This window comes from Xyrauchen texanus, chromosome 16 (genome assembly GCF_025860055.1).
Source record: "Xyrauchen texanus isolate HMW12.3.18 chromosome 16, RBS_HiC_50CHRs, whole genome shotgun sequence".
Lineage (NCBI taxonomy): Eukaryota > Metazoa > Chordata > Actinopteri > Cypriniformes > Catostomidae > Xyrauchen > Xyrauchen texanus.
In genome coordinates, this window is record NC_068291.1 from 21,955,305 (window position 1) to 21,982,400 (window position 27,096).

The 27,096-nt window shown below is 34.5% G+C and overlaps 1 protein-coding gene and 1 long non-coding RNA gene across 5 annotated transcripts; one reads left to right on the forward strand and one right to left on the reverse strand.

Moving 5' to 3' along the window:
* Positions 1-1,157: 1,157 nt before the first annotated feature.
* On the reverse strand, positions 1,158-12,116 carry LOC127657031 (uncharacterized). 4 transcript variants are annotated; one of them, XR_007972231.1, is made up of 10 exons: positions 5,360-5,485; positions 4,918-5,008; positions 4,662-4,709; positions 4,513-4,570; positions 4,320-4,385; positions 2,854-2,914; positions 2,682-2,732; positions 2,543-2,587; positions 2,160-2,444; positions 1,158-2,024 (listed from the first exon to the last, which is right to left on the reverse strand). It is a non-coding gene; the product is annotated as an uncharacterized LOC127657031 (long non-coding RNA). The 4 variants fall into 4 exon arrangements; XR_007972230.1 differs by lacking the exon at positions 5,360-5,485 and adding an exon at positions 12,038-12,116 and having other exon boundaries at positions 2,160-2,587; XR_007972232.1 differs by having other exon boundaries at positions 2,160-2,587; positions 5,453-5,583.
* Positions 5,428-7,033, forward strand: c16h1orf115 (chromosome 16 C1orf115 homolog). The gene is made up of 2 exons (XM_052145668.1): positions 5,428-5,812; positions 6,163-7,033. The coding sequence occupies exons 1-2, from the start codon at positions 5,525-5,527 to the stop codon at positions 6,298-6,300; spliced, it is 426 nt and encodes a 141-aa protein (XP_052001628.1). The 5' UTR covers positions 5,428-5,524; the 3' UTR covers positions 6,301-7,033.
* Positions 12,117-27,096: the final 14,980 nt, after the last annotated feature.

The window sequence follows — 27,096 nt, forward strand, 5'->3', positions numbered from 1 at the left end:
ACTACCTAGCACTGAAAGTTTCTTAATTTTACCCCATTAAGTAGATTTTTAGGTTACAGAATTTGTTTATAGAAATAAATTTGATAATTAATATCTTAAATAGCCCTAAATATATTCCTTTTTAAATGTAGGCCTATTCTGTTAGGTATTAACTAAATCCACCTTTCCCCTTCACAACATCACAATCACATTCAAATCCACTACATTGTTTGGTTTAATTTCGAATTACGTCATTGTAATTTCGTAATCTAGAATATAATGTGTACCAATGGATATGATCTAGCCTAATTCAGTCTGCATTAAATAGACAGATGTCAGGATAGAAATGACTGATGTTAAATATCTGATTACCAGATTGTAACATCATTTTAAAACTTTGAAAACTGTACAAACATTTTGAAAGATTTTGTTTCCATGACTGCTATGTAGTGTCAACAAAAGGACAACAAAACGTGCATATGTTATATTTTGGACATAAATGTGAAACTAAATCATATGATTTAAACGCAGTCTTTCAGAGAAGTACTTTGTCCATTGCAAAGATTGTTACGTTAGTTGAGACACCCCCCCCAAAAAAAAGAGACCCAAGAAAATCAACTCTTGTAGCAAGTGGTGCTCGCAGCAGAGAAAATGGGTGGAGCTTACGTTTAGCTCCCCCTCGCTAGACGTCCAGTGAGGAGGAGCTTACGTAGTCTAGCTCCACCTCTATGGATCTAGTGAAGCGCCACTCATTTCGACATCTACTGGCTGTTAACGTTAATGCAAGCCCTTCGTCAGATCGAACTTTAACCTAATGAGAATTTTTTTTTTTATCGTTAATGCGCAAAGATTAGGTCAAAGTAACCATAAGACTTGCATGGAACTGGAGATGCTGGGATAGCTAATATTGCCTGACCTTTCTTAAAATTTTTCATGATTTCATGATTTTTCGGCATCGTTTCTGTGACAAACGGCATGACTAGACATGGCACACCTGCTTTCTTTTCTTCCCTACCGTATTAAGACTATGTAGGCTATTTGTGAATTTATCGCAATCATATATAATTAATTAATGAAATAAAGTATGCTCCTACTATGCTCTTTGCTTTTAAACGTAGGAACTGAGTTGCTCTTGCAGGTGTGATACAAAAATTAAATAAAATGATCATATTTGCTTGTCTTATCTCGTTTATTCCTTTTAAATGTACACTTAGGATCTCCACCTCAAAAAGAAAAATGAATGCATATACAACAGTGTAGTTGTGAATATAATTTTGGATGGACTCAGTCCACATCTTAATCAAATCACTGTTTTAATCAAATGGTAATAAGTAACCTGTTCAGTAGTCTGAAACCAGCCACCTGTCACACTAAAGAAAACAATCAAGTGGACAAGTGTGCTCTGAGACTAGTTGCAAGGCAACATTCCAGGAACATTTATTAGTAGACTGGAAGTGTTACTTAATTTACAATTTATTAGTCACATACTTCACTGCTCTCAAGTGTTGCTGTATTTATTTTATTTCTATTAACCTTTGTTAGCAAAATGTACAGCTAACATAAGAATCAATCTTCAATCTAGGAAAAAAATGTATAATAAGATATAAGATACAAAACTGAGTTTTAGTATATTACGTTTCAAGAACACTTTTTTCCCCACAAAACTTTAATTGGTTAAAAAACCTAAAACTACAAGACAATACAAAACTAAATTTACCCAGATCTACCCCATCAGTTATCTTGTTGAAAGTGAGGGTTGTGCAGGCAAGACATACAAATATTTATTTTGTCATATTTTTCATTAAAAACTCCATGTCCTCTTTTCTCTCAAAGGTGAAAAGGAAGGGAGTCTGGATTTTGTCCTCATCCATTTCACCTTCATAGAAAATAGTGTCAATAAACAGGTCCCGCATTGTTATGGCCATCAAGGCATCATACTCGTTCATCCTTTTGACCTGTGGTAAGTGAACTTTCCCAACAAAGTGGGTTCTGTTCTCCTCCACCCAGTCACAGGCGAGCAGAATCGGTTTCATCACCACCGAGACCTTTGTGCAAAAAAATATGACATTTCAATAATAATGTAATTAGTCAAGTGCTGCTCAAACACTTTTATGAAACAGGAAAGGTAATTACATAAACAAACAATTGTCAAACAATACATAAACTTTCTCTGTACATACATGGATTCTTGTAGTTGGGGTGACCTCCATGATGTTTAGATCCGGTTGGATTATTTGTTTGGTGACTGACTGTTGGCTTTGAAGAAAAAGTAAAAAAAAAAAAAAAAAAAAAAGTCAAATTGTTTCCAGTGTGCATTCTTTTTTTTATTACAAATGACCTGCATACTGGGAATGCACATAATGGATATCTTCATCCAAAATATATTTATCAGTATCATGCCTTGCCAGAGGAAATGCCTGCAGTTACTGATGGCACCACCACCTCCTGATTACAGTCTTGTCAGACTGATAAAAGATGAAATTGAAAATCTTAAGCATACATTTTTAATTGTGTTTTCAATCCTTTTTGCAGAACAGATAACCAGAAATGTATAAAAACTCACTGCTGAAAAATCAAAGGGCTTCCCAAGGGTCACATAAAGGGCATACTGAAATACAAAATCAAAACCCTGATGTTATATTAACAAATGCTGTGTTTAGCACACACAGAGACAATGGTATAGCAATTATATGACCACTTACCATAAACATGAATATCACACAGTCAGTCCCTCCAAGCTGAAGTGGTGCACCCTGTTAATTAAGAGTGGAATAAGACCATATTGTACATACATTATATAGTGTACTTTGAATGTATTATATGATGACACTGCTGATAATAATGTTTTACATGCAAAGAAGTTAAAAGCTTTACCTCACAGTCTCTCAGTAAGGACATAGTCTAAAAGCCAGGTGAAATTTGATTTGCCAAGATTCTATAATAAAACAATAACACAACACATTTAATTATTATATAAAAATATATCTTCTGGAGCGGTCATATGTAAGCAGAAAACAAAGTTGAGTTGATCATATTGTATTATACTATGGTCAGTCTCAATACTTTATTCTGATTGGCTGGAAGGTGGTGTGCATTAAAGCAGTTTACTGCACAGGTAGTTCCAGTCAGTTTGCATAGACAGACACTGACACTGTCTTCCCAAATTGAATGACATCTTTAACTTTATTAATTGTGGCAAGACCATGGAATAAGCGGGGTAATCCACACCTAGGTGTGCATTAGACACTCCTGTTTTCACATCTGTGGGCTTCGCTTCGGGTGGTTCTTCACCTCCATGTCGTGCATTAAAATAATTTAATGCACACTAAGCCCTGGATTACTCCTTATATATAACAAGAATTGGGGTGTAAAACAGAACTACCCCTCTTCGTTACAGCCAGTGGTTTGGTTTTACTATATGACAAAATGGTAAAAATACCAATTCTGTAAACATTAACCAGAACTGTCTGAACCGTAAAAGTATGGTCTCAAACGGAACAGCCATAGATGTCAAAAATGGGTAAACTCGTTATCCAAGACCGAAGTGTGTAGCTGGCTTTTATGTCTTATCAGTGAATTTATCAATTAATGGCACTGGCATGAGTGCACAGCCAGGTTCAGGTCAAAAGATAAGAATGAAAACAAACCTATATATAAAAAGCCTGGAGTTTACCCTCAATTTTAAACTGAACAGAACCATGCAAAACCTGAAAACATTAAGTTAACAGCAATCTCCAAACCACATGGGTTCTTGGAGTCAAGCGAAAGTACTATTCCGTCACTCTTCACACCTGTAAAAAACATTAAATTGTAGGCTGTTAATTTAAAAATTAATAAAGAAAATGATTATCACAGGGTAAAACAAGTTGTTTACATAAGGGTGCAGACAGAGTTTTGTGTTAGTATGAACTGTAAACACATGCATATTATTTGTATGAATGCAGAGCAGTAGAACTGGAAATACAGGAACTTGCTATCCTGAAAGCAAAACCTGAAAGTCGTAATGTAGCTCCCATGCCCAAAGTTTACAGGGTTCATGGAGTCTAGAAATAAAATTTCCCTTAATTTAGGCTTCAGGGTCTGTAAAAGAACATGACATAGTAATTGAACCTATTAAGAGCCCACAATGCACACTTGTGTAATTATGTGCATAACCAACAAAAAGTACAAGTTTACAAAAGAAAGGGACATTCCATTACAAGGGACGTTGTACAAGGTGCATGGCTGGCTAAAAGGAAAAAACTGCAGCTTACATTTTTTCAGGGGAAAAAATACAATGACATAAATTCATACCCTAATTCTATACATTACATCAACATATGGAAAAATGGGTAACTTACACATACAATCCAGTGCCTTAACTCCCATGAAGGGAGTAAAATAAAGTCCTTGGTTGCAGCATCATCCTGTGAGTTGGGATGAGAATCGAGGCGAACCATAGTTATTGTGATTCATTCCCTGTGTACTGCACAAACAATTCAGATAGCAAATCATTGTAATTTCTGTTCACCACATATTTTAAAGGATACTAACAGGTAAAGCTGGCAGAGGATCGTTGTCAAATGGTGGCAGCCAGGTCACCACCACATAACTGCTGACAGCAAAGACGTCTTTGTCATTATACATTTTTCATAACCATTGTATTATGTATTACCAAACACAACAGAAAAGACCAAACTGACCTGTGAAGCTGCAAGTGCAGCTATGAGTTGGAAACACTGATTAGAAATCTGTTAAAGAAATGGAAGGATATTAATAACAGCTGATGCATTTAAATCAACCCTATGTCAACAGCTGAGTAATGCATTGAAATGGACAATTACGATTGTCTCTAACTCATCAACGTCCTACGACCAAAAGTCACTTCTGGTTAATACATACAAAATGGAACAGTAATAAAAAATATTTATGAAATTGACTGCAAAATGTACATGTTACCAAATTATGTTGTGCTAGGACATATCCTCCTGCTTGCTTGCTCAACAGAGAGAAGGGGATCATGTCCTTTCGTCAGTATTATCTGATGCTTCTGTGCAGGATAAACAAGCACACACCATTTACATCAGCAAAAAATAAACAAATAATTACACACACACACACATAAATATACTTATCTTAATACACACACACTGCCTACACTTGCTAAACAGTTGGTGTCCACATGTTAATACCAACAATATGAAATTAATCGGATAATAGACAGTGTTAACATTAGCTGAGACTAAACTTAATTGCTTCGCTGAACCACAAATTAAATGTATTTAGGTTCTCGGTTTTTCGACGCTAACGTTAATCTATGCACAGTTAAACATTCAGGCACTCAAAAATAGCTAACATTAATATTCATGTCGAGATAGGTCTAAGGAAACATTTGACATACTTCTCAAAGTTCAGATTATCTTTAAAGTTCAGTTTTTTCATACTGCCACGACCGCTGCTGATAAGCCTACGCTGAAAATGCGCATGCGCTGACCTGTTCTAGTCTCGGACTTTGCTCTGACACATTCCAGTAGAGGCCGATGGACAGAAAACTTTATTTTTGAACATGACTCGAAAGCGTGTCAAATTAAATCGGAAATCAAAACGTAAAAAGGATGATAAGATACAAATTGTCAATATTGACGACAATCAGCAAACCAGCGAAGGAACTAAGGACAAGCCGCACCTGCTTGACTCATCGGAATGTAAGAACAAGAAAGAAAAATCTACAAAACAAGTTCATATCGCTTTTCTCCCAGAGAAATACGAACCGCTGATTGAGGATGAAATTACTGACAAACAAACAGATAACTGTATCAAGAAAGAACAAGACAAATATAAAAAGTTCAGAAAAGTATGTGGATAATAATTGTTTATGTTGTCAAAACGTATGTTGCCAGTTTTTGTTTGGCTGCTCATGCATTAGTCTACACATTATTGTAAGTATATACCATATCATACCACTGCTATAGGTAACGCATTAGAGGCATTGTTTTAGAATGAGTTCCCGCAGTGAGCAACGTTTTGGATGTTGAATTAGAATCGAAATATTTTTGTCTATAGTTTTACACGTGATTTATACTTTTTGAGATAAAGATAACAGAAGTGTGTGATGAATAAATAGATCTACAGCTTTTCTAGTAACTTTTATGCAAACGTATGTGGTTGTCATAAAGTTTATTTTTCCATTCTCCCCCCCTTCAGAATATGGGGAAAGCTCTTCGTTTCAGCTGGAAGTGTCTGGTGGTCGGACTGCAGAATTTCAGCACAGCCTATTCTATGCCACTAAGTGCCGCAGCCACAGTTGTGCCAGAAATCCACAGAGCTAGATCTCATGTCTAAAAGATAATCAATGCTGGATCCTCATATATATTTCAGCCATTAATCAGTGATTTAAAACTCAAAAGATACACACACAGATCATTTGTGTCATTGTTATGAGATGTCTTTGAGAGAATGGAGCATGAATGGCACCCGTCTATTTACCACATCAGTGATATACCATGTCATGTCCTATGCATGGAAGAGATTACATTTGTGTGATTAAATTTGCATTTCACTTCAAAACTACAATTTATACTAATCTAATAACTGATGAGAACACTTTACAGGCTTAAGCCAAACACGTTTACATGTGAAACAGATTAGTTCTTGAGTAGAGATTATATATTGGTAAAGTAAGTAGCTATGGTACTGTGGATGTTAGGCCGAATGGAGTGCACTTATTTTGTGCTCTCAAGGAGAAGGATGACAGACAGACAGGAAACGAATGTAGAATGAATTGTGATGTTAAAAAGGCATGAAGTATGGCTTTAGAAACTTGTTCTGTTTCTTAATTACACAATTATAATAAGAATGAATGTGCATTTTCTAAGTATGAATATGAATTGTAAGATAAGTTTATGCTTTGCTGATAATTTATGATTATAATATTTTTGGATTATAATTATTGAGCAGAATTTATACTATTTGAATTGAAAATTTCCCCCATTAACTGTATATTAATATTGTTTTACAAATGAAGCATTTCAGTGGAATACAAATAAAATATTTTTTGAAAACGTATTTGTTCACCATTAGGTGGCAGCATTGTGTAGAATAACAGGAAAAAATATCACTGCATTACAGTTGCACTTAAACTGCTTTATAGATTCATAACAATAAAGTGAAGTAAAGTGTCCATAGAGTATATACATAGACTGATAAAGTTATACACATTGCTTACATTTATCTGAATAATTTCATCCCAAATGTTTTTGCTAGGTCAGTCGTGAAACCTTAGGATAAAAGGTTGTGAATTATGAGATTTGGCAATGGGAAATATTGCATTTAGATGTGTGCCTGAGACATGCTGTCGAAGGTATGCTATGGAAATTTCACAAAACAATCTTACATATTCGGGTCATTAGAGACTCTGATCTTTTACCTATCACAAATGGATCTACAAAATGCCCAGATAGTGTAACATTTTCCAAATATTTTCAAGACAATTAGAAAATAATAGAGTAAAATATATTTTCATATATTTTGATGTTTTCTTTTTCATATATCAAAGAGAAAATGCAACAAATCAGGACAAATCTAGAGCAGGATTCGTTACTTCCACACTAACATTTCCTGAGATGCAATTGGTTGTCAAACACACATGTAGCTACACATAACACATAAGCTACACATAAGTAACGCATAAGTAACACATAAGTATTTTTTCAGGCCCTTTTTAAGTCTAAAAAGACTCTAAATTAAATAATTTCAGTAGTACACTCAAATGACAATAGTCATATCATACTGTTCATGTGTTGAACTTGCTATAGTTTACATCCATGTTGATTCTTCATGAAATAGCAATGTCGAACATAAATCAAGTCAGTCATTGAAACAACAGCGCCACCTTGAGTAACAAAAGCATGTACGATATGTATGTGTACACTCATATGTCATAATGCTAAATCAACATTTTTTAAAATCTTTGTTGCAGAGAAAATCAATGTGAAAAATAATTATGACTCATTGATGTATCGTAGTTTTACTTACACTAATTCACTACACTACAATAATTGACAGTACATTTTATTTTGTTTGGTGGTATATTCTTAAAGTAAAAAAAGACACAAAAAAAAATTTAAAAATCCAGGAATTTACTGTTCATTTTCCTTGTAAATAAAGACCACAGATTGCACCTCAAATAATTGTAGCCTAAATGAAATAAGAGTCACGTCATAAAGCTGTACTTGTGATAATGTTGAGTCATTCTGTGCCTGCTATAATTATTTTCTTTAAGCATCTTTCCAAATAAATCAGAAAATACAGTACATTATTGAAATGATTAGTGATAACTGAAAAACAAAAAACATATGAAGTTATGGACTCTCACTGAATCAAAGCTAGGCAAGCTAGAGACCTGGAATTTAAATGGACTGATTAGCATGCCGCTCTTCCAACAAAGTATCCAAATATTAACTTTCTACATGTGCAAGATCAGTTTTAAAGAGATGGCGTTGTATGTAATTTGCCCTTGGTTTCTCACACATAATACTCTATCCCTTTCTTGTTTGATGTTTTCTGGGTTGTTACATATTTACTATAATTTATTCATTTAATTCACATCACCATGTCAGGGATTTCCCCACAGGTTAATTTCCAGTGATTTCATCATTATCTCATGTTCATCTCTTGCACAATACACCTCTTTACTTTCATATGTCAGGCCTACACATACTGTAGATAACAAGCATTGTGATGGAATGGAACAAGCATTACAAATGGGCAATAAATTAATCAGCGTATAAACTATTCAAAGCTACATGCCTTAATGCTGTTGTGTCTCTCTATGCTAAGAAGGCCACCAGATAAGTTTTAGTCATATGTAAAGTTAATTTAATGGGTTTTGCACTAATGAAGGTGGGATGTTCAAATTCGTGTACATCAAGAAGGAGGGAACCAGCTGTTACAAAGATAAGAACGTTTGAGACTTTTTTATTTATCAGAGGGCGTTGGGTTTCATGGTTGAAATGTGATCTATGGACCAAAAGAGATTACTGGGTTCATGAGTAAATTCAACTGTCATGCTCCTCCTTACAGGTGCTATGGCAGAATTTGACTGTGGGTTGTGATCACTCAGTTATGAGATAAGAAAATGCTCATGTTAAGAGACACAAGGTCAAACTGCATTACATTACATAAAGCAAAGAAATCTTAGACTATTTTCTTCAGTTCTAGAACAAACTCTTCAGACAACAGTGCATTTTACACATCAACAATAATAAGCACATTATAAGCAATAAGAACCACAAAAGCTTCTGTGAGGAAGAAAAAGAAAAACATAAGAATGACCCAGTAAAATCCCCCCCAAATCTTGTTGATGAATCATAACTAGGCGGATTTGTAATATGAAAATTTTGCTCTGATAACAATTGTTCACTTAGGCAAATTTATGTTACCAAGTTTTCCAGTTAACATTAAATATGAAACTAATTCGAGTAAAGTGCAAAGTTTTTTTAAGCAAAGTCTGCCAATATACTTCATGGTGTTCTATTGTCTCACTATTATTTATTGGACCTCCCAAAATCTGAATTTAGAAAGCTGACTCTAATTAACCGACAGCTCACATCATGTCACTGATGTTGCCTGATAAGTGTGGCATTTACCTCCAGCTCCCAATATCTATTTTCAATTACTGTCAGTTTGTAACTTTTAATAGTTCTATGTATAGTGTTTTGTTAGGGATAAATTACAAAGTCCACTGGTCTTTGATGAGTGTGCTCTCTGATAAAAAAGACAGCAGAGAAATGATTAGACGCAGGAGGCTACAATTATTAAAATCCCGTCATTCAGTCTTTCCAGAGTTCACTCTTCAGCTGGTCAACTTGGCTTTATCAGGGGTTATAGCTTGTATGCATTTGTTACAAGACATAAGAGGATGCAATGACTTTATCATCTAAATAATCTGCCTTTGTCAATAAATATACTGGGTGCAATTTAAAAATCAGGAATCTTCCCAGCATCTGAAGACATTGACAGAGACTGCGTTTCATAATGTCACAATCCAACACAGACAGACCGACTCCATTACAATAATAACAACATGTGACCTACGAACAGGAAAATGAACCCACTATTGCAAACGGCCTGATGTAAGATGGAAAGAAGGCCAATTCAAGCATCACCAGATGTTATGATATTTACATCCTCTGTTGCTCCAAATAGAATCTTGAAATATTTTGTAAACTATTTAGATGGACAAGTCTGAGGGAATATAGTTTGGAAAAAACAAATAACTGGCAACGTGAATTTGTGAAAATACTACTTTTGTTCAATGAAAAGCGTTAATCAAAGTAAGTACACTGTAAGAAATCTGCAAGATTATAGTTTTTACAAAAAAAGTATTTGTTTTGATTATCTACAAGATATTAAGACTTGTTTTGAGAGAATATATTTTGATTTCAGCTTGTTTTTCATATACTGTCAGTACCACAGCTCCATATAAGCAGACTACGCAGTATGCATAGGGCACCAACTCCCTAGGGGGGCACCATCTTTGCAATGTTAAGTACTCATTTCAAAAGTATAGCGACAAGACATAAACAATATGTGTTATCATGATTTTAGTTTGATAAAATCACTCACTAACCTTTTCTGTGTAAAGTTATAGCCAATTTTAAAACAAACCCTAAAACCATAACATGACTGTAAATATGGCGATTTGAAACAAATTTACAGCTAAAAAAAATAAATGAGTTTTAACAGAAGAATTAAAGAACTTTTATAAAATTATAAGCTTCAAATTCCACTGTAAGTGCCTCACTGTAACCTCGATTTTTTTTCTCTTTTTTATTTTTAAAGAAAATGACAGACAAGTCAAAATGTATTTTTCTGTAAATCTACATTATGCCACAACTGCTGTCGATTGAACCTTACTTGTATTAAACCCAGAATATTACTTTAAGAGATTATGCAATTTTGCTTGTCAAGTAAGTGTATCTTTATTTACACTATTATGTTACTATATTATACTATACTATAACTATATGTTATCATTCACCATTTACATACCAACATACGCCAACATACCTTGCTAAAAGAAAGTCCAGGCCTGAGACCTGTTTTTCAATGTAATGTTGTGCTTATTATGATACACCAGGAAAGTTCTTGATCTGGCTTATTGATCATGGGAGGAAAGTGGATGGTGCATGGGTCCTCCTAGCACGGAGGTCTCTGTACTGGCTGGCTGATTCACTGGTTCAGGCACCTTATTAATCAGGCTACACCTACACTATCTTCAGCCCTCTGATACATCACTCTCTCTACAACTGACATTTGGCTTTCCGGCCACCAATTAGGAGGATGGCCCATCTCGATTTCACCACAGATTTTGGCTCCTTGCCCTTGACACATTTTATTGAAGAATGAGAGCAGTAAGAAGAACATGTAAGCACTCACATTACACGATGCATTAGGATATCTCAATATGAACATGATACACAGTTTTGTATTTATTAGAAGTTATGGAAGAGAGGCATAATAAAAGAGACATATGATTTATCCATGACAACATTTAGTAGCCTCAGAGCAAGAACAAATATGTATTCTATCCTTCAGACTTCAGAATTTCCACAGTGAAGCAGGCAAAGATGGGATGAGATTAATGACCAAGAGGCTGAAAAAGGAACAAGTACAGTATAAAGGACAAGAGCAGAATGCAGCATGTCAGCTATTGGTTGGACCCGTTATGTTGACAAAATATTTCCACTGGCATGGCTCTAATGTACTAACTGGGTTGAGGATAATTTTGAATTCACTTGTAGCTATCATGTTGCAATGTTATGTTACTGTAAGACTGCAGACTGTAAAACTAGTATGCCATAGGAAAACATTCTAGACGCAATACAAAGATGGCAATAAATGTATTAGGAGAGTGTTATAGAGAGAATATAGTCCTTCTTATTGAAGATTGAAATTGTCCCCCCTCCGGCCATGTATCAGTTAAATATTTGAGTATATACAATGGGATTTTAGAATAATATGATCTATGTATTGTTTTAAAATCAGATCAGACTTGTAGGTATTGAGCATGTATTACCTTAAAGTATTCCTCCCAAATCCAAGGCTTGATGGTCAAAGAGGACCACCAACAAAACAGTCTCACATCTTGTTATTCTGCAAGTTTAACAGCCAATGTTCTATTACTTTAGGTTCACAGATCATGCAACTCCATTACATAAACTGCGTATGAATTCAGGAATGTTAAACAATGATCAGCGAACTGTGAGATATGGTGTCCTTGACTCACATGCAGTACCAGCATACAGGTATGAATTATTGCTTAATTCGAAGAGAGATGACTGGGTTCTGATAAGGATTTAATATTCACTTTAGTCCCAAAAAATTATAACTACATCCGGGTGAAGCTGAAAAATACTGAGGCATCCAATTCAATTATTTAATCATATTGTGTCATCACAGCAATTGGAAAGACATCATAGAGTCACATTCTTATGAATCTCAGAAATAACTATTGGAAATAGGTCAAATGAAAAATCTATACTTCCTTATTTCATGTAGAAATATGTGTTTACATAGACTAAGACATCTAACTAAACTCACAGATTTGCGACTGGAAATCCATGTATTAGTGCTTTAAGTGCTGAAATACCTGATCTCTTAAGACCAGTGTGCTTTTCTCATCTCAGCATTGGTGGCTAAATAGGATCAGCCTGTGGTCACTTTGAAACATCAAACACTTTGCAGTGGCTTATACCGGATTAGCCTTAAGTCACCTTGTGAAAGCCACGTAACAATTGACTTGAGCAGAGTCACGAGAAACCAGCAACCCCTCAATTAATAAAGATCTTGTGATCACAGATTCAGCGCCATGACCTCACTTGGTGGGTTGTCAGCTTGATTAGCTCATTTACAAACCCAAATTGACCAAATCAAATGTATTGTTCAGATGTTGCTCTTTAATATCTCAGGAGAGCTAATGGACTTCTTGATTATGTTACTTTTGAGTATCAACCTAGTCTCTAGAAACTTAGTTTCTCATACATAGGGCTGTCACGATTATGATATTTGGCTGATTATTAATTGCCAAACAAACAAATGCGATTATGACGATTAATTGTCTGTTTTAGGGCTATGACGAGTAATTGTCTCTTCAAGGGCTTTCATGATTAATTGTCATATAAAGTGTCATATTTCTTAAAGTGTTTTTTTTCTGCATGTGTGCTTTATTTTTACACATTTAACTTGAAATATATAAATCAAATAATAAAATAGGGATATGCAAGTTCCTTTTAAGGCTTCAAAATACTTAAAGTACTCTCTCTTTTTGGCCATCTTTAGTTTTGATCAATTTTACATTTACACTGATGTTTTTAGAACTCATATATTTTACATTTTATATTTGTATAAAAAGTTTTTTTTACATATGTTATTATATTTGTATATGTTATTATATTATGCAATAGTAAAATTATATTATGCAATAGTTTCTGTCCTAATTTCTTCCCTTTCACACTTTATTTTATTGCTTCAATTAAACCTACAAGAACTTATTTATCATGAAGCAAAACCTTTGAGATTTAGTTTCATAATTTCATTACTCCACAGAAGTAAGAGTGCATTTCCTCTGTGTCACTGTGTGTATGAACCAGGAACATTTGCCATTACACGATTGTTTAAAGTGAAACCGGAGCGCTTTGTGTTCACTATCAGAGTTTACTGTATCCACCTTATTTTTCAGCAAAACTAGGGTGCCGCCATTAGCAACATTGAATGTGTACCACTTCCAGAATAAGTATGGTGGCCAGACATCCCGTTTTTCCCGGTACAGTCCCATATTCAAGCACTTTTTCAAGTGTCCTGGCTTAATCTAAAAATGTGTATTTCGTCTCGTATTTCTTCATTCTTACTTCTCATTCTGTCGTCTGCACAGCGAAATTGATAAAGAAATTGTATGATCCGAAAATATTTTTTGCCTGCACCAAATCTAAGCTGTTGTATGCAATGTACTCACTCCATTGTCAAAGGAAGAAGTTCAGAGTGATTTGGGCAAGTGCAAGACCATCATCTTTAAAGTCTTATGTCCTGGAGTTTGTTTTCTGCCTGCCTGGGACATCTGCATCTGTGGAACATGTGTTCTCATTAACAAATGCAGCATGGGCATGGATAAATCTCAACTCAGTGTAACAGTAATGAAGGCAATCCCTTTTGTGTCCTTTTTTACTTAATTTTGGACTGGACTGTTCTGCATTTTACGATAAACTCTTGAAAGACAAGAACACACTGAGAAAAATTGCGGTCAGTGAAAAGTACAAAGTGACAACAGTTACAGATGCGGATGCACCCTCTACTTCACATTGATCTGCACCTAGGTAAGGATTCATGAATTAAATTTTTGCTGAGAGGGGGCTGTCCCATTTTCAGATATAAGCAACTTCCAGCTATTTTAGCTATGCAAAAAATTATGCTGATTTATATTACAGGATGGCAATAAATGTAACATATTATTATCATTAATTACAGTTTTCATAAACTCATTGGTTTTGAGCACATATAGTTTTACCATATATCGCAATTTTCCATTATTTTATCACACTCTGTTGCACTGGTAGAAGGATTGAAATCAGGCGCTGACATGCACAGTCCTCCGCGCCATCTGACACACCGCCCTCCACAAACTTTACACAAGCAGAGAGAAGAAAAATGCCGGGGAAATTCTGCTTCAACTTTTGAACCAAAACTGTATCTTGTTTCATCTTGGCAAAATAATAAATGCATTTTACTCTCCATTGTTGAAAGAGAGCATCCTCTCTTTCTTAGTGGTGTATAGTAAACAGACACACAGATCATTATTCAGTATGTCTTATGAAACATTGCCTTTGGAAATAACTAAATAAAGGCATCATTGGAGGTTATGCAGATACATATGAATGGACGTTTACATGGAGACAAGAATCACTGCATCATCACAATCTCGGTAAAGAAAGAAGCAGATTTTATTACCGACACTTCAATACAACACACAGCAACAAGTGAATGATTTACTTACTCTTTTACTATATATGCTGACGTTAGAAAATTATCTGACATTGGCACATAATTCTGCTGTACATCCTGTGGTTGTGTGATAGTTTATAAGCCCAGATCACTAACTCTGGTAGTAGTACCTTCTAGTTATTTACACTGCGGTCAATGCTAGTGGAACTTTCTCACATTTGCCAGAAATGCTGCTTGCTTCCGCGTAGCAAAATAAGCTGGATTCTTGTTTGTTTATATTTTCGCTGGGGTTTAGTGCAAGCCTCTGCTGAAAGTCCACCTGGCCTTGAATATTCAAGTCCACCAGCCAGGCCTAAGGAGTAACTGCTAGTTACTACTAGGGCTGCTAATAGAGGTGCTACTTACAGCCCCATATCATCACTCACCAGCTGCAAAGACAGCAGGCTAAAACAAGGCCCAGCTTCTCACTGCTGTATAATGTGTATTTGTATTTATTTAATACTCTCAAGATTTATCCACCCATTTGATGTCTCTTCAATAGGCCAATGCTACATATTTATCTAAGCAGCTGAGCGTGTAGGGTGCTGGCACTTTACGCACTCTTACAGATGATCACGCCATGAACTTTTGAAATGTTGTACTATCCTATTTTGTTTTTATCTTCTGTCTTATCTATTCCTTCATCAAGAACAACTGAAAATGCCAATGGAGATTATTGGCAGGATGTACTGCTGCTACTTGTGTCATGTAAATTTATCTCAGTGCAAATAAATTAACTCACCTACTGGTACTTCAAGTGCCTATAGAAAATCATCATATCCATTTGGAATAGGGCAATTCCAGTGTTATGGATGTGGCATTTTGCCGTGAAAATATTAAATCGAACTTAATATATAAAGTACTCATTACCAGTATATCAAACAATTTATATGTATAATCATAAACCTTTGCAGCTAGAGTTCAGACAAAAGTTTCAGTCAAGCTTTTTTCCAGTTTAGATCGGGTTAAGGATGTGACATCTATTCACAGCAAAATGCTTTGAAATCTGCAGACTTTGATCTCTGAGACACATTATATTATGTTTTAATACCTATCAAGGCTGCATGAAATAAGATAGAAATTGCCATTTTTCCATGGTATGGCTGACATTTTCGTGGAATTGTCCAATACTCACTTTTTTGTTTTACAGCATGATATCAAAACCCATTAAAATATATATTTTTCCAATTTTTATTTAAATATTTTACCTCCATTAGAGGAATAAAAAATGGCAACAGATCCAAACATTTATAAAAGATGGAAAAACTAGGATAACAGAGTTTGAAAAGTGATCATACCCATGGATTTAAAACTTTGTAAAGCTAACTTCTTCTTTAATGACAGCTGTCTGTTTGGATATGTATCTATTAGAGCCCATTTTTCAGAACACAATTGTACGAGTTCACAATTGCGTGGTGAGTGGTGATTGGCTGCACTCTTCAAGTCCATCCACAGGTTTTCTATTGGATTTATGTTAGGGCTCTGACTTGACCAATCAAGTATTTTGCCCTTCTGTGAAGAAGAGGGTCACAGATTTTATTCAAGAATTTGGGTGTTCAAGGCAGCATCCATTTTCCCTTCAATCGTGACCAACTGCTCAGTCCCCGCTAAAGAAACACCCCCACAACATAATGTTGACACCACCATGCTTCACAATAGGTATGGTATGTTCTGGGTGTTTTGCTGTGTTTGGTTTTCTCCAAATACTGTACAGCGCTTGGTGTTTAGTATAAAAAAAGTAAATAATTTTCTCATATGACCTTAAAACATTTTGCCACATGGCATCAGAATCAGGCACATGCCATGGGCTTTGAGACTGGGCAAGCATCAAAGATTTTTAATACACATTTTTAAAGGCTGTGCCCAAAACACATTATACGAGTGAGTGTAAAGTCTCGGAAATATTATAGATGTAAATTATTGCCTTACAACTCACCAGTCAATGGAAACAATAATGTCACAGTGGCGAAATTAATGACCAAATTGTTTTTAAATTCAGGACAGTAATATTGCTCATATCACACAAATTAAAGATTGTGATATATTGAGCCGAGCATATTTATGTCCATTAAATCATACAATGAACCATGCCAGAAGAGCTTGTTTTAATACATACAACAAAAAGAAAAATGAAAGATTGCCAGTTATTAGTTTCAACATCATTGTCCTCATGTGCCACTCTTCCCACAGTTCAGCACTACTGGAATGGACAACAGCAATAAACTAATCGGACCACCAAAGACAACAATCTTAACCTAAATGCACAAGGCAAATGTAACATAAACACCTCAGTCTACATTTCTTAATATATATTTTAAACAGACACTGCACCCTAACACTAGAACTATAAAACAGACATAACACAAGGACAAGATTGCCATATCATCACTTCATAGCCTCAGATTAACCAGAAACAATGACCTAATATCTATGACCCAGTATCAATAACACAGGTTTTTATAAATATAATAACTTACCTTTACTAGAAAATAAAATCTACGTGTCTCTCCTTGTTGAAGTTTCGATAGCCTCTCTTTCTCGATTTTTTATTGAAATTAACTTTGCCAAATATGCATAAGTTGTCGATGCTTAAACTGCAGATATCCATTTTAGCACTTAATAACACATTAGTTACGTGAACTTGAATGTGTTGACACAAAACTGAAATCTAGCCTATGAAATTGCGTGACTGAAGGAAAGAGCTTTTGATTGGATTACTCATTTTGGTAAGCATGCTTACCTTGGCCATTTTAGTAGGCATGACTTTGAATGAATGTACAGTGTTGAATGAAAGGGTGGTAAACAATGCTTTGAATCTAAGTCAGGGAAAGCATATCATAAATTGTTTATACCTGAGGGTGGCACCAAAGTGAATAAATGAATGTCTGTGCTGCTCAACTGAGATGAAAGATGACGAATTTGAACTAAAACAGTAGTTTATATTAACAATTATTTTTAAATATTTCATAGTGTTAGGTGAGCACTAGTTACCTTGCTTATATGGATTGCATATCCCTGTTCAGAATCCTCTAAGTGTTGTTTTTGCAAACGAGACTTAGTGTGGCACTTTTTCAGAGGAGGCTTATTTCTTGCCATCCTGCCATACAGGCCAGCTTTGTGTAAAGCTTGGGAGATTGTTGTCACATGCACAGACCAATCAATCGCAGCCATGAGGACTTGTAAATCCTTCAAAGTTTCCTTTGGTCTCTTGATAGCTTCCCTAATCAATATCCTCCTGGCACAGACATCCTGTTTGGAGGGATGTCCTGAACTAGACAAGGTTTTGGTTGTGCAATGTGCTTTCCACTTCTTCAGAATGCTTTGAATGTTACTCTGAGAGATTGAAAACTTTAAAAACAAAATGATTTTACCCTTCTCTGATCCTGTGCCTTTCCACAATTTAAACCTGAAGCCCTATTGAAAGCACCTTTCCAACCATGGTGAATTCGGGAATTCATTACAACGCATTACAACAGCCGGGTTTTATTTTGAAGTAATCAAAACCATTACAATTGATGTCAGGTGGGGGCCAATTAGGCAGGTAAGTGATCTGAAATGTGAACGCTTGCACCTGAGCAAGTTTGCAGCATTACTGTTAGGGGCGGGTCACATTATCTAAACCAGGTATTTTATTGTTTATTTTTAAATAATTTTTCAGAATTGTTTTACATGTTATTTTCACTTTGATGATAAGGGTTATAATGTGTAAATACAGCTGGAAAAGATTAGATTGAAATTATCCAATGATAAACGATTAGGATTTTGATAAAGGTATGATGACTTTCTATAGGTACTTTATGTTAACAATTGTCTCATTTGTGTCCATTTTTATTCGACAGTTGTTATTATATTTGTCTGTAGGTTTGCTCTCTCTCTCAAAGTCTAGACTGCAGTAAGACTGCAAATCAAGTATGAGGAGGACAAAATTCCTCTATTATTGTGTCTTACAAATCTTCAATATCTATTTCTAAGTCAGATATGGAAAAAGAATGTGACAATGAACATTTGTAAATAGATTAATTATCAAATTCTTGAAGAAGATTCCAAAGAAAAACTTAAGAGAACTTTATTTAAGGGTTCATAGTCAGTCAGTGTAGTTAAGTCTCATTGGCAATCATATAAACCGAATCCTCATTTAACTGAATCTTCAAGTTGCTTCTGAATGGGGATGGCTAGGCAAAATAGGATTTCATAATAAAAAGATCCTTTATATTTATTTTTTATTTCAGAAGCCACTGAAATTTAACATGCTATAAAGTGTTGGATGTTAAAATGTGATTGATTAAGTTATTACCAGATTAACAGGGTGTCGTTCTGAACGTTCATTCTAAATTTTCTTATGTCTTTGCATTGATGTTCCTTGGCTATGGTGGTGAGCTTGGTATACACAACCCCAAATATCGACATTCAGCTGTATTGTTATTTGCACTGTAATTATGCTGCACAGTAATTGTTTTTGAATTGTTCTGTAACACAGTAATAAAGTTATTCTGAAGCTTTTGTCTTAGATGTAATCCGTGCTATACTGAAACTCTTGATGGTTCCCTTATTGAGAGGAAACCCCTTGCTAACTGAAGTAAATACTGGATGAGGATCAGCCTGATTAACACCACAGGCTCTGATGAAACACTGAGGGTTTCCCTGTCTGAGTGTGCCTTGCGGCACTTGGAGCTCCTTGGCTTTGATGTCAAAGCAAGAGGGATTCCCTCATGTTCTTTGAACGGAAGCTTCTGAGAAACTGGAACAGCTGAGATCTGACGTTTTACTAACTGCTGCAAGTAATCCACCTACGTACCGTAACTTGTCCCATGGGAGGACATTTTCCAATGCAGCATGATGCACAAGCCCACTTGTTCAACATAACTCCCCTCTCAACAAAACTCATTGTATAAATTCAATACTTATTGTGGTTTTTCACCAACTATCAACCAGGTATCCATTGATGTTCCTGTAATGTTTAGGTTTTAGTTAAGGGGCTTCTGGTCTTAAAATTTTGTTTCCCCATGTAATCTCAGCTCTTTGCAACCCAATTCAGACACTTTTGTTTGCAATCATCAACATTTTAGCTTTTGATTAATCATTGATGCAGAAATCAACACATCTGGAGGGTTAAGTTTAGCATATTTTATAATTTTCTCTTTAGAAAACGTTGTGGTCTTATATAAACTTTCATAGCCACACTGCCAGGGGCTGGTTATAAAACTGATGATTCATTTTCAACCTCCTCTCAGCTGGAAGGAAACTCTTCCAATACTTTATTTATGGTTGGTATGTAGTATGATAAAGTCTTATCTTTAGAGATATAGTTCATGCTTTCTTGACAGTTGGTCTTAGAAAATACATATATGAAATATATTTTACATATTCTGTGTTGTTTTAACCAATCACATTTAAAGTCAAAGAAAGCTGTTTCCCTATCATACCTTGATTTAAGTGTCACATGTGAGTGCGCATTATCTTTTGGTAAACCTCCTCTCTTACAATGGTTATTTTGTTGCCAATACAGATCACAAACACACAATAAAATAATTTTCCTGACAACCCCTTTTAACAGCCCCCTTCATACTAACCCTTTACTCGTCACAACCCTTCACTACAAATAAATGTATTTTAATTAAGCAAAAGAAGCTTATTTGCACTCCAATACTTGAAAAACAAAAGGTGCTGAAGCAGTTTTTGGACATCTGCTCCCAAGCTTGAGGATCTTAATCACAGGATTGTTTGATGTGACTTTTCTTTTACAACTTCAAGGGAGTTGATGACCTAAACGTCAGCATGAGGGGGCATGTCAAAATGACTCATCCCAGGGTAGTTTAAACTTTCACAATTGTAATCTCTCTCAAAAGATTTAAGTGTATAATGTGAATGATGAGTCTACCTAAAAAACCATATACATTTTTGTCTTTTCTTCTAGCAATGCCCTGGATGAATGACACCAAGAGCTTATTCCATATCTATGTACAGTGATGTATTAGATAAACAAGTAAATATTAGAGGAATAAATCAATGTTATAAATTATTATACAAATCAGTTAATAAATCAGTACATTCATTTAAAGAAATACATTCAGGGATAAATTGTTTGAAAATTAAATTACATTTGTTTTATTAGATCATTTATTTTTGTATTTTGCATAATTGGGTCTCTATACATGTCTGTCATAGATGTTTGGGTTCTGCATGGCCCTGAAATCAATTTGATATCCTCTAAACATATTTCAATTAGATTTCATAGTCCTGTGATTTGCCAGTAAATTCAATTATTTTGATTATGACATTCGGCTTTTGAAATAAAATTCACTTGCTCATTGACAATGTTATTGTTATTATTTTTGATAATAACAAAAATGACAGGACAGAATAACCATTTGTAATTTGCTTAAAAACCCTTAAAGCTCTGAGGGTGTTTTAAAGATTTCCTGTTTTAGTGGCCAAAATGAAAGGTTTATAACAAAAACATCACAAAAAAACAAACAAAGAAATGTACTTTTTTCATATTTTTATGATTTGACTATATATTTCTCAGGGTTAAATAAGGTAGGTCCGAATCGTGTCATCTGTAACAGAATACTGTTTTGTGTTGATACGACAATGCAATCAAGTTATAACATTATAAAATAATATATCCATGTGTCCAAATGCCTCTCTAAACAAATAAAACATAATACTTGTACAAAATAACTAATTACACAAAAATGACAAAAGGTATGCTCTCTCTCCATAGCATGCAGGCATGAGTATCTATAACTAGATCTCATTCTGTGTCATTTGAACCATCATTGTGTCATGTACTTATGTAATTTATGCCATATGTAATTACAGTTTAAGATACTCTCTGCCCATATTTGGATGATTTCCATCTCTGGTTGCAGCGATCTGAATCCTAATATGCTACATAATTGCATACAACATAATTTCCGATGAAGTGTGTGGGCTCATTTTAACAGGAATTTTTGTGATATTTTATGTTCTGCTTATTTTTCCTGAAGATATAAGCGAAAATGTGGCTTTTAAGCTACACCTGTTTACATATCACATCTACAGTATGTCAAAGACATGTACTTAGCTATTACTCATGATATTTTTGTCTGTGAGTAAAACAATTAGTGTGGTTGTATTCTTCTCTTTGAGAGCTTTCCAACAATATATGACACATGACTATATCAGTTAGATGTTTTCACACATTACAATTATATGTACAGTACAGTGCAAATTTGTTAATAAATTTGACTGAAATTTCAAGCACTTGTTTTGGTCATAATACCTACATGTATTGTAAATTACAGCTTGTAATATTTAAAACAATACCTATTTTGTGTTGATCAAGACTGTAGTTATTAATATTTTGATAATATTTTTTTCTGTGGGAGGAATCTGAGCTTAAAGGGTTAAATGTGAGTATTTTGATCTATTGTATGTAACAAAACCATATGAGGAATCAAAATTTCAGTAAATCACAATCTCCTCAACAGAAAGCCAAGAGCAGAGCCGATGCATTTCCACAACGCTTAACTGCAGTTTCTTTCACCACAGCTTGTGTCATATATTGGCTCAGCCATTTACATGAGTGAGTTCATCACAGTGTGTTGGGCAACAAAGAAGTGATAATGTGTTATCTCAACAGGGGAAGGGATGGAATTGGGAGAACTTCGTCTTGTCACAGTGCCATTCTGCTCCAGACAGCTACAATCATGATTTATTGATTTTGGCTTCACATTCTCATGTACGTGTGTTTTTTGTTTTACCACCAAGTGATACGACATCTGCCAAGTTTATGTTTGCATTATGGATCTTAAATAATCTGAACACAGAGCTCAAAATAATAAAAGTGTCAGGGAACCATCTACTAGTTATCACTATAGCTTTTGGCAAGGCAAAGTGTATGTAATGACACTAATGGTCTTTCCCTAATGCCACCGTAAAGCTTTCGGAATCCTTGTAAGCTTTCAAAATCCTCAGCAAAGGTATTGTTGTCACTTATAGAGTTTTCTCATCTGAGAATAGAATAGAGAATCTTTATTTGCCACGCAAACCGGGTTTTACACCATAAGGTTCTTTTCTTTTAATTTTAAATAACATCAATAAAGTTTTAATAACAGATGAATAGTGAATAATTGTTGAATAGCATGAGGATATGATTATCACAGCATTTCTCAACAGGTCTGATGAAGGTAAGAGGCATTATTTAGTATATATATATATATATATATGCTGAGGATAGTATGTGTTTTTGTTTCATTGTCTCTATTAGAGTCATAAGTCTATCCCATCACATTGGAGCTCAGCTCAGTTAGTCTTGATACATCAACATTAATAAATTATCAAACGGAATTCCCTCTCTCATTTAGGCCAGCAAACTTAATATCAAAGAGAATTATTAACAAATTGCAAAGTACCAATGTGGGCTTTGAAACTACAACTGCAAAATGAATGTAAAATGCACAAAGTGTTTTTGAGAAGTGTTATTGTGACCAATCTGATAAATGTGATTAAACATGAAGAAAAACATTTAGGAATTTTGGTCAGAGAAAAGAATTTACAAAGGTAAAAAAATGTAATAAATAAAAATGCCTTAAGCATTACCTTGGAAAAAATGCACAAAAATACTGTTTACAATAATTTCCTCCAGATCTCTTATGCTGGGTCAAAATATGATAATATTATAGATTCTAGTGTTAAAGGCCTAAATATATATATTTTTTATTTATAATAAGCTTTGACATTACATTGTTAGTCTCTATGCACAGTGGACACTGGATGTGTGTGTCAACAAAAGCTATATGATTTAATTACAGTAATAGCTGGGATTTGAATCACCAACATTTCTGTGAGAATAAAAAAAAATAAAAAGAAAAACTACAGTTTTAGTCAAAAGTATCAACCAAGTTCCCCAATACACTATCATGAGATTTTTTTTTAAAGCAATGCACATATACATTTAGAAATTTGGCAGATGCTTCATTCCAAAGCAACTCACAAATGAGAAATACAAGCAGCTTTTCAAACAATATCTGCAATATCGCACTGCCAAGTTCTAGTAAATGTTAGAGTAGAAGAATTTGATTTCTTAGAGTAATTAAACGTTAGGGGCATTATGCTTTTGGATAGGTTGAGTGCTTGTGAAAGAGATGTGCTTTATATGGTTGGTTACAATCAGTGTTCATATTTTTTCAGAGCTCTTAAAAGGAATTTTAGTTTTCTGTTTTAGTAGTCTAGTTTTGAACTTCTTTGATGCAGCTCTCCAAACTCATTTTGACTCCAACATAATAGGGCTGGGTGTTGATACCAACTCTTGATTAGATTCTATATCGATTCATACGGGTACATTTCTGTTACAATATCCATTTTGCTTACATATCAAATAAATTCTCTCTCAGCTAATGCTCTTAATTATAAAGGAACCTTCTAGGTACAATTTGAAAATATAGATTTTACAAATAATTTTTATCATTAGTTTTCATAAAATTGGTCAAATGTTAGCTAATGAAAAAATTTCAAATTCATCCAACTATTAGGTCAATTAATATCTTGATATTGTATATATTATATTATGATATGTTATACATATATATTTTGTTAGACTTGTATTGTTTACTTGCATAATTTGTATTATTTACATTGATATGTAAAACACGTGCTTAATCGGTACTGTCTCTTTAAGAGGAGCTACGTCATCCAGTAAGAGCATATAACCAGAGAGGATGGTTTCTATAGCACATCCATTAGTAATTAGAATTACATTTTCTTTTTTGTTGTTTTTAATTAAAAACAGACTGTTAACTGACTATTAAAAGAGACATTGTTAAGTGTCAAAAGGATCTGTGGATCTCATCTTTGGACACACAGAATGAGTTAAAACAAACTTTTACTCTCAACAAGCAATACACCTCTGCGCTAATAACTTCTTCTCCACTATAGTACACAATCACTGGTGAGTGAAATCTGAACATGTACCAGCCAGTGGCTAATCAAACATTTTTAGCACACAGGTCATATGGACTATGGATATTGTTGATTTTGTTTTCGGTTATGTCTTTTTTTAAACTTGACAGCCATGGTCACAACAAAATGTATTCTTCTTCATTTGTCTTTCACAAAAAAATAACAGGAATGATATCAAGATGTGTAAATATGACAGAATAGTCATTTTTGGGTGAACTATTCCTTTAAGATCCAAATCCACATTAAATGCATTTTGTACCTGAATGAGTCATTTCAGTACTGTCTCTGCTTGCTTGGTCTCTACGGCTACCAAAGACAAAGCAGATACACACACACACACAGATGAGATAATAGTTTTGCAGGATTTATGAGACATCTTCACACTTCCTTTTCTCATCAAAAACATGGCAAATGTTGGTACATTTGTGCAGCTTGTTTATAAAGGGGTCATATAACGAGAAATATCATTTTCTTGAATTGAAAATTCCTTAATTTTATGAGATAAAAGAGTTAATTGTTCTATGAAAATATATGGTAACATTCAGAACTCAGAACCCAAAACCTCCTGAATGAAAAAGACCATGAATTGAAACCAAGGTGCAAAAGTGGTTCGTTCTGTATTTCCACAATTTTACAATTTTCTGACATCAGATGGCCAGTTTAATTCTAAGTGTCAGAGATAGGGTGGAAAATGTTGGAAAAACACAAAATTATGACTGATTTTTCCACAAGAAAACCTTACTTAGATTATAAGTGGACCTCGGGAAAACAAATTCAACAATAAAACAATGTGTGATATGACCCCTTTAATCAAGCCTGCTTGCTTAACATGAAATACAGGGACTTGACAAGACCCCTGCTACTTCTCTAAGTCGGACTCCTTATTGAGGCTAACTAATGAGAACATGTGCTACAACTTATTACTGTTATTTGACTGTGCACAAATGCTATATATGGATCTATTTTAACAACACAAAAAAATGAAAAACTTACGGTTTCTATACAAAAATAGTAGTGTGGCATGATAGTGATGACAGTGATGAGTTGTACTTTATTTTACAGTATGTGTACTTTCAGTATACTACATTTACATAATATGGGTTAAGGCTAGGGTTAGGGTTAGGTTTTGGGTTAGTACCTAGTAATTACTATAGCTAATGTAATTATATAGTACGTAAATGTAGAACAGTACTGTAAAATAAAGTGCTACCCAGTGATGTATCACATGGTAGCATCATGTTAATTTGTTATAAACCATAGTACATAATAATTACAATATACATGTACTAAGGTAGTTATATGGTACTCCAAAGAATGGCCTGTTTTTACCATGGTACATGTCCAAAAACATTGCATGGTATAAGCATGATACAAGTTGAAAAAGACATAGTATATACAATATCAATTTTTGCTAATTTTACGTAGAGTTTTCATAAAGGAATGTATTTTTTTTTTCTTTAAGTTAAGGCATGTCAAGATTTGTATATACTGTAGCTAGATGTAAGTTAGATCTGGCCTGTTAATTCATGATGCTGAAGTTTATGCATCTTAGGTTTTTTTTCTAATCAATGGCATATGTGGGAATTGCTTGGGGGGAAAATTATTATTATTTTTTGCAATTCCTTTAATGTAGTCACTCCTCAGGTTTAAAGATTATAGAATGTTTGATTCGGACATTTGCGTAATCATGGAAAGATTTCTATATAAGAGCAAAGACAGGTTTTGAGTACTGCAATGGAAGATATGGCTTTAGAAGATACTGACTGAGGTATTACTGATTGAGGAGCTCACATCATTTCCATGATTTCATATTTTCATGGTGACAGAAAGCTTGATACAAGACATAACAGAAGAAACTTAGCTATGTATCAAAAATGTGTTTTCACAGCCAGATCATGAAGAAAGGGGTGCATCTGTTAGCCTGTTTCAGAACACCCCCTGGCACCTCTTAGATATAGTCAGCTGCTCTGCCAAAGTAGGTCACAACCACATAGACCAAAATGTTGTTTAAGGTTATGTTCAAAAAACTGTTTTTTACTTACAATTGAAATCTGACGAAAATGGCATCATAAATGATGCTTCTGTAGCTCAAATCACACAAAAAACACACACACAATTTTAGGCTGGTCAATTATAATGCACATGTAAGTTCTCGGAGTA